Source organism: Onychostoma macrolepis, chromosome 03, assembly GCF_012432095.1.
Source record: "Onychostoma macrolepis isolate SWU-2019 chromosome 03, ASM1243209v1, whole genome shotgun sequence".
Taxonomy (NCBI): Eukaryota; Metazoa; Chordata; class Actinopteri; order Cypriniformes; family Cyprinidae; genus Onychostoma; species Onychostoma macrolepis.
The window spans coordinates 26,847,680-26,855,768 of NC_081157.1; the positions used below are offsets into that span (position 1 = coordinate 26,847,680).

At 35.8% G+C, this 8,089-nt stretch overlaps 1 protein-coding gene across 4 annotated transcripts; it reads left to right on the top strand.

Annotated features, from left to right (window-relative positions):
- The first annotated feature begins 738 nt into the window (after positions 1 to 738).
- LOC131537994 (uncharacterized) lies at positions 739 to 6,902 on the top strand. 4 transcript variants are annotated; one of them, XM_058771772.1, is made up of 15 exons: positions 739 to 834; positions 1,001 to 1,144; positions 1,233 to 1,358; positions 1,447 to 1,485; positions 1,579 to 1,709; positions 1,877 to 1,921; positions 2,014 to 2,078; positions 2,160 to 2,247; positions 2,446 to 2,599; positions 2,739 to 2,846; positions 2,998 to 3,541; positions 3,695 to 3,814; positions 4,587 to 4,702; positions 6,409 to 6,481; positions 6,592 to 6,902. In XM_058771772.1, exons 1-10 carry the CDS (start codon positions 828 to 830, stop codon positions 2,810 to 2,812), a joined length of 873 nt encoding a protein of 290 aa, XP_058627755.1. In that variant the 5' UTR covers positions 739 to 827; the 3' UTR covers positions 2,813 to 2,846; positions 2,998 to 3,541; positions 3,695 to 3,814; positions 4,587 to 4,702; positions 6,409 to 6,481; positions 6,592 to 6,902. The 4 variants fall into 4 exon arrangements, with proteins under 4 accessions (XP_058627755.1, XP_058627756.1, XP_058627758.1 ...); XM_058771773.1 differs by having other exon boundaries at positions 4,603 to 4,702; XM_058771775.1 differs by having other exon boundaries at positions 2,160 to 2,223.
- The last annotated feature ends 1,187 nt before the right edge of the window (positions 6,903 to 8,089 follow it).

An 8,089-nucleotide genomic window follows, 5' to 3' on the forward strand; every position in this document is an offset into this window, starting at 1 on the left:
CAAAAAAAGTGTACTTACGCAAAAAAAGTTGTCCAGGTTATGATCTTTCAGGTCCGTCGTCCTCAAATCCAGGTTCGCTCACAACCAATCAGATTGCTCGGTTACAGTTCAACGTAGTTCAACCAATCAAAAACTTCTTACGTCTGAAGGCTGGGGGTCGTCGGTGTTGTATTTGTTTGCGGGGTGGGGTGGCCGGTTTCAAAGCAATAAACGTCCCGGGTAAGGACAGCCCCCCAAAACCCGATGTAGCTTGACTACTTTTACAAGTAGGTTTTTTTGTTTGTTTGTTGTTGTTTTTTTGCATTTGTTTTAAATATAAGCCTGCACGTTACGTTTGTCATTTTACAGCCTTGAATGTACGTATATAAACATAACCTGTACATCCATAACGGCGGATTGATGCATATAAACAAACAGTGCATTTCTACATTTATTTACCTGTTCGCCACATTGCTTGTTTTATTCCTCCCTTAAGAATAACGGCGCGCGCAGCCCCAAAGCGTCGCGCCTGCCTCAACATCTCTCTCTGTTTACACTCTGATTGATGCTTATGAACAAACAAACAGTACATTTCTACATTTATTTACCTATTTGCCAGATTATTACTCCCTTTAAAACCATAATGGAGCGCACAGCACCTAAGCATCACCACCTGTTTGCTATAGCGGTGACGGGTCGCGAGGCAAGCGGTGGCAGGTCCGGTGGCAGGCGCAATTGGCGGTGCTGCCCCTGCCGCGCAAAGATTTTACCCTTACTGCTTCTTTCTCTGCTTTCCGTCTTCTTTCCCTTATTTCTGTCTTCACCTTTTGTATACCTGACTATCGGTTATGACAGGTGAGGCCATTACATTTCCTTACTAACATAAGTTAATTTGAACAGAACATGCAAAAACTTATCCATGGGAAAATGTTATTCAACTTCTGAAATATATTACCTTTTATATTTGAATGAGTTTGTGTTGCTGAGGTATGTTATTTTATCTAATACAATGCATGTGCAGGTGTATCACTTGCTTTTGGAATAGATGATGTCTATTCTGGGACAGGCAGTTGTTCCTATTGTACAGCTGGTGTGACGTCAATTCCTGAACACTTTCAGGCAAAGCATTTAAAGCATGCCATATATTTTGAGGATAATGGCAATCGTAAGCATTGTACAAACAACATGCATTTTACGTGTTTGTTCATGTTGGCTGCAAGTTAAAATGTATTAACTTGTTCTTGTCTTTCTAGAAAAATATTGCATTCCTTGCTTTTGTTTGAAATCCCAACAAAGGAAGAGATGCCATTGGCATTGCCCTAAGTGCCAGCACATCTTGTGTCATGCCCTTGACTTAAAAAAGCACCTCCATAATCATGGTATGTGTAATGTAATTAGTTAAATCTATTTATTTTGATTTCATTCATGTTGAGATTAACTCCCCTCATCATTTTGTATTGTTTGCAGATTTTGCAGTTATGGACAAAGTTCCCAACAAACCGGAGGGTATGTACTTTTGATACTGGTATTTATTAATGTTTAATATTTATTGGTCTTTGTCTGCACATTGCCTTTACATATTTAAATATTTTCCCTCAGAAGGGCCAACTGAAAACCCAAAGGCAAGGCAGCATGTCGGGCAGGAGCAACCACCTGTCATTTGTATTGACGAGAGAAATGGGGTTTTTGTCACCCCAAAAGATGTCCATGGACCTAGAGTCCCTATTCATGTAAAAAAGCACATTGGCTCAGCGTCTATTGCCTGTGAATCTCCTCTGTGTCGTGATTTTATGAGGATTGGAGTAGATGGTGGCAATCCAGGCATGGATATATATATATTTTCAAATTAACTGTTTGATTTATATTCAAAATTGTTAATGTTTTGTCTGTTTGGCAGTATGCACTGTATGTGGCGCTTAACTGGGAGTTTGACTTCACCCAGGTAAGCACTATCCTTTTCTTTTCTATATTGATAAATGGTATTAATTTTTGACATTTAAACATCTGTTTCCAAATTTGTCTTTTACTTTTCAGCATGATATGGCCCATATCTGGAGGTGGTGGGTCAATCTGATCTTTTTCAAAATGACACATGCAAGGTATATGTGGATATGTGAATTAAAATCCATTTTGCATAAGTAATGTTTGGTAATAAATCACGTTTATTTATTTATTTTTAGAAAGAAGCGGTGCACATCAGCCATGTCAGAAGCATTCAAGGAGGAGACAAAACAGCAGGAGAAGGTGCAGAACATAGGAATCTTGATGGTAGTAGCACATTCAGTATGACAGAAACAGAGACTGAAAGTCTATCTTCACTAACTATTATAGTTGCTTTATGGCAAATGCCTTATAAATGTTAAATATTACCTGCTCCCATAGGATTCACATTCTGTTTTAAGGGAGGTTAGGCTGTGATGTTCAGAAATTGCATTAATTTTTTGGCTTGTTTATAATACCCAATAGTTGCCAGATGCTGTCCTGTTGGAAATTCTTCTTCATGTGGTCCTGGAGGAGGGTGATGCTGCATTGTTAAATCTGTCTTTGGTTTGTTCCAAATTCAGAAGTCTTGTGGATACAGACTCATTTCGAAAGAGGGCACACTTCTTCTGGCTTGACAGTATGTATTTTCTTTTACATATTTGATTAAAGATGTTTAAAATTGCGCCATACCATTCAATTTCTCAGTTGCCGTGTCTGAATGTTTACCTTTGTAATAATGCTATTTTTTTTTTTATGCTGCTCATTTCAATATACAGGTGTAACAAATTGGAGAACGAAGTCTGAGCCATGCCAGGAATTTTTCAAAATGTACACACTGCAGCCCTGCTGACACTGCAATGAGGTTTACAAAAACTGCTTACCAGGTGTGTACATTATGCATGAAAATGTGATCACTGCTAGGTACTTTATGACAAAATGCAATGGGAATAATCATTCAAATGGCTGTACATGCATGTCTACTGTTAATAAGGTAATTTAGGTATTAATATCACCATTTTCTTATGAATCCTTTAGGCTATGTTGGAAGAGGAAAACGAGGAGAGATGCAAGGCTTTTACTCAGAAAACACCCAAAAACGTTGGGTTATTTACTGTACCCAATATCTGGGTTAAACATATTGAGTCGCTTTGTTGGGTTATTCCTGTGTTTATTGGGTTATTTCAACAACAACGCAACCAGTTGTGTTAAAATTTAAATTCCAACGGTCGATTGGTGCAGCTGCGACAGATGATACAGTGGTAAATTAATATGTGTGCGTAATGTTTTTCGTTACAAAGTGTCTTCATGCCCTGACACAATAATATTTCTGTTTTTCCTACGAGTATGTTTACTCCCCTGTCGACTGAAACTTTTTTTCTGCACTCTTGACTAACGACACGAGCGCTTGTAGCAGATCGATTTCAAACGTATAAAAACCGGTTTCCTTACTTTTTCTGTTAGTCTCGACAATTTTGGGGGATTTTTTTTTACATACATTTCAGATATTAGGCAGAATTAAGCGCTCACCTTGAAGACCAGCGGAGCCTCTTTCGTGGTGTCGCGTCCACTCTGAGTGAAGGTATGTCGCCTTTTTATTCAAATTTAATGTCCTTTCCCCAGGAAACTACAGTGTACAATTAAAATACTACGAAACACGCAGAAATTAAGCATTTTATTATCTCTAAGTTGCTGGTTACCAGAGCAATCATGTAGTGATTATTTTCACCAACAGAGGGCGCTGCGAGCTACACTGATTACACGCGCCGCTTCTTCAGCCACGAAGAACTGAACGTGGAAGAGAAGGGTGCATTGTTATCATCAATTATCAAAAGATACCGTTATCGGTTTCAAGGTATAGTCACACACAAACTGTTCATGTTAAATTAAATTAATACTGATTGTATGTACCATATTAGGGTCTGAACAGGATGCTGAATTTTACACAATTTTAAACGTTACTGAAATTTCCACTGTCAAAACCTCATACGTCTTAACTATACCACTTGGATGAAAGTGCACTCTGATGTGGATAAATGAAAATACAAATAAATAATTGGACATGCAACTATTACATTTTCAGAATGTAATTACATTTTATGCTCAAAAGAGGCTTAAATGCAAAATAATAAGGCTAAGTAAAGATGAATTTCCAAAAGCACAAACATATAATCACATTTGAAAAGTTAAAAGTTTGTATTATATATGCACTGCATGTAACAGTTTGTGAAAATGAAAATATGATTGTACACTAGAACTTGTTTAAAATATTTGTTAAGTAGTTTATATTTGTTTTATTTATCATGTTCTCATATTTATTTTTGTAATGTGTTTGTGTGAAGTCATAACCTTGTAATAATGTAGTACTGTTTTAATCTGTTTGCTATATGGAATGATTTGTTTAATATTTTTCATAGTGTGATTTTTGGTGTACTGTATTAAAATCAGTTAGTTAATTAGAATAATATATGGAACCCACAAAACCATAAAAAATGCATGTCTCTGTTTTTCAATTGATAGATAATAACAAGTGAGATTTTAATTATATTTTGAACACTGAAGTAGGAAATGTAGTCATCTTATGCTAATGTTTGATTTTAACTGTTCCATTTCTTTGTTAATTTTAGATTACTCTGGACTAAGGTATATTATATCCACATGTCAGGGATAGATAGACTTTGAGCTCTAAAGGGCATGGAGAGATGAAGAGAGCCTTGGTTGGATCTTCCGAATATTTCTTCTGGTGAGAAAACCCTGCTCTGTATTTCATGCCATATTGTAATATTTTACGTTATGTACTGACAAGCACACCAACACACACTTAAAGGGTTATTTCACCCAAAAATAAAACTTTTGTTCTCATTTATTCGTCCTCATGTTATTCCACATCTCTATGAGTTTCATTTTTCTGCTGAACACAAAATATATATTTTACTTTCATAGTATTAATAAAACACATTCTGCAAAATCTTTTGTGTTCAACAGAAGACAGAAACTCATACAGGTTTGGAACAACTTCAGGTTGAGTAAATAATAACAAATGTTTAATTTTGGGTGAACTATTCTTTGAGCAATTTCACACAAACAAGAGTACTGTGAAGGTGTTTTACATAGCTGAGTTAAAGGAGAAGTTCACTTACAGAATAAAAATTTCCTGATAATTTACTCACCCCATGGTGGCCAATGGTTTGAAGGTCCAAACTACAGTTTAAGTGCAGCTTCAAAGGGCTCTACATGATCCCAGCCAGGAATAAGGGTCTTGTCTAGCTAAATAATCAGTCATTTTCTTAAAACAATAAACATTTATATACTTTTTAACCACAAATGCTCGTCTTGAACTAGCTCAACCTCACACATTACATAATCACACATGCATGACATTGGTGGAAGTACCGACCCAGTGTTTACAAAGTGATCGTGCAAAGAAAATCAAATGCCCTTTACAAAAAAGGTAAAACAACAACGTTGGACAATTTTGAAGTTGGAGGAGAAAATTAGATGGAGTTCTTCGCCCTACCTAACTTTTTGAACCGAGTACACACATGAAGAACTAACCACACGTGACCTTTTTTCAACATGATTACGTAATGCATGAAGACACACATGCGCATCACAGAGCTAGTGTAAGACGAGCATTTGTGGTTAAAAAGTAGATAAATGTTGTTGTTTTTTAAGAAAAATGACTCTTATTGTTCGGCTGGGATTGTGTAGAGCCCTTTGAAGCTGCATTCAAACTGCAATTTGGACCTTCAACCTGTTGGCCACCATAGAAGTCCACTATATGGAGAAAAATCCTGGATTGTTTTCCTCAATAAAATTAATTTCTTTGTACTTAATTTGTATTCTGGAAGTGGACTTCTCCTTTAAGGCTGCTTGTGCCAGCTCAAAATTCTCTGTATAGATGCAATGCAGCATTAAAGGTAAACTAAATTCCAGCTCTGACCCGTTTCAGAATCTAAATATGCACTTGTAATTCTGTAAAGGCATTTATGCCCTGAGAGGCATTAAACAGTATTGTAAAGACACATAAATGCCACTTTCAGAAGTGCTTTATTGCCATCTTTATAGTGTGAATTTGGCATTAGACTCTAGATCATGTATGAGGCCACAGATAACCACAGCCTGCTGATATAGAGTCTAGCAGCACGATTACGAGTGTGATATAGCTTTTACATAACTTAAATTTCATTAAGTATGTCATTGATACACTCACATTACCACCCACTAGCATAACAATGTAACATGCAGAAAGAGTTCAAAAATTCGCACACCTGTCTACAATGATATAAACACAACTCTTGTAACACTCGGCTAATCAAATTGATATATAATAGACATTAATCCATTATTACAACAGTAAGAAATCAAATGAAAAACTGCTAAAAAGACCCCACCCCCCTTTCCCCCCATTCTTGTTTGGAGATTAATCCATTGTTTTTTCTGTTTAAGTTGGTCTTGGAGATTGCATTAAAGTTGCAGTAAAACCCTGCCAGATATCCTCCTTCATTGCCATACAAAGTGGGTAAGTCATTTATCCTTATTATCATTTATCCAAGGCATCATTTATGACAATACATTTTTGGGTATCCGATGTATGTGTGCATATTTACCATTTTAAATTTCTGTTTAAAGGTTGGAACAAATTTCATTCTGTATTTGGAGGAGGAGGAGCAACCAAGACAATTCCCTCATAATCAAGCCTTCATTATTGTGGGAGAAATGGCACTGAAGCAAGGCCGTCTTTTTTACAAGCAGTTGATACATGCTTTAAATTATTTTACATTTTGAACATTGAGTATCCCAAACCTGTTGCAGCTGTAATTGCATTGTCTGTACTAGCTTTGTTCTGTTTGTTTGTTTGTGAATTTATATTTATCTTGTAAACTGAAACAATTGCATATAACCTAATGTGATAAGGAAATAATTAATAACACAATTTCAACCAGTCATTTAATTTAATAGAAGTATTTGCAACTTTTAATGTAATGGAAATAAAGCATTTTCCATATATTTGTATGCTGTACATTATTATTTATTTACATAGCAATAATAAGAATAATAATGATGATGATGATGATGATGATAATAATAATACCAGGATGGTTAAAGCATTTTAAAACATTTTGGCCAAATAACCCAACAAATTAGTTATTTTATAACCCAATGCATTGGGTAAAACTTATTACCCAATCCATTGGGTTAAAATAACCCAACATTAGGTAGGTGCTATAGTAACCCACCATTGGGTTATCTGTTGGGTCATTTTTAACCCAACTATTTTTAGTGAGCAGGCTTTTGCAGTGATGATTGCAAGATGCTGGAGGAGTAACTCAGTATAACTCAGTTCCGATCTGAAAGTCTTGTAAATACCTCAGGATTGTTGTTAGTGATTCTGATTTCTGATTAACATTTTTGTTTACTTGCTTACTGGATATATTTTATACTGTTTACATTGTATAGCACTGACTTTGACAACATACCAAGCCTGTTACAAATTTAACCGCTACTTTTAGAGATATAGATAGATAAACAGCTATGTCGTTGTTTCCTGAAAATATAAAACAGCAAAAAATGATTTTAAATAAAGGTCATTGATGAGACCTGTCTCTTTTTGTCATTTAGGCAGGCGTGTGTGTCCTATATAATAAATATACAACATACACCTAGTAATAAGTGCCTCTCATAAATTATATATGTTTGTTTGAGTATCTTTCATTATTTCACACAAACATTGTTGTACACACATAAGCATTCATACATAAACATTCAGCTGGAATTTCGTTGGCGCAAAAGGGTCTATATCAAAGGGTCAAAGGTGCACTAGACAAAGAGACATGCCAGTCAAAAACTGTAACGTTCTGGAGAAGCTGGGGAACACAGGCAGAGGCAAGGATCTATGTGCAGGGATTTCATGGAAAAACTAAAACAGAATGACGTGCAAACAGACAACCATTACATTCAACAACTCACAAAGAACTAAAGAAACACTAGGGCTATACAGTGGGGGAAAAAATGATTTGATCCCCTGCTGATTTTGTACGTTTGCCCACTGACAAAAATGATCAGTCTATAATTTTAATGGTGAGTTTATTTGAACAGTGAGAGACAGAATAACAACAAAAAAATCCAG

Excerpts from the sequence above, each read along its gene's own strand:
- LOC131537994 (XM_058771772.1), top strand. Across the intron at positions 1,486-1,578 it reads AGTTCCCAACAAACCGGAGG|AAGGGCCAACTGAAAACCCA; the intron begins GTATGTACTTTT and ends ATTTTCCCTCAG. Across the intron at positions 1,922-2,013 it reads GGGAGTTTGACTTCACCCAG|CATGATATGGCCCATATCTG; the intron begins GTAAGCACTATC and ends TTTACTTTTCAG.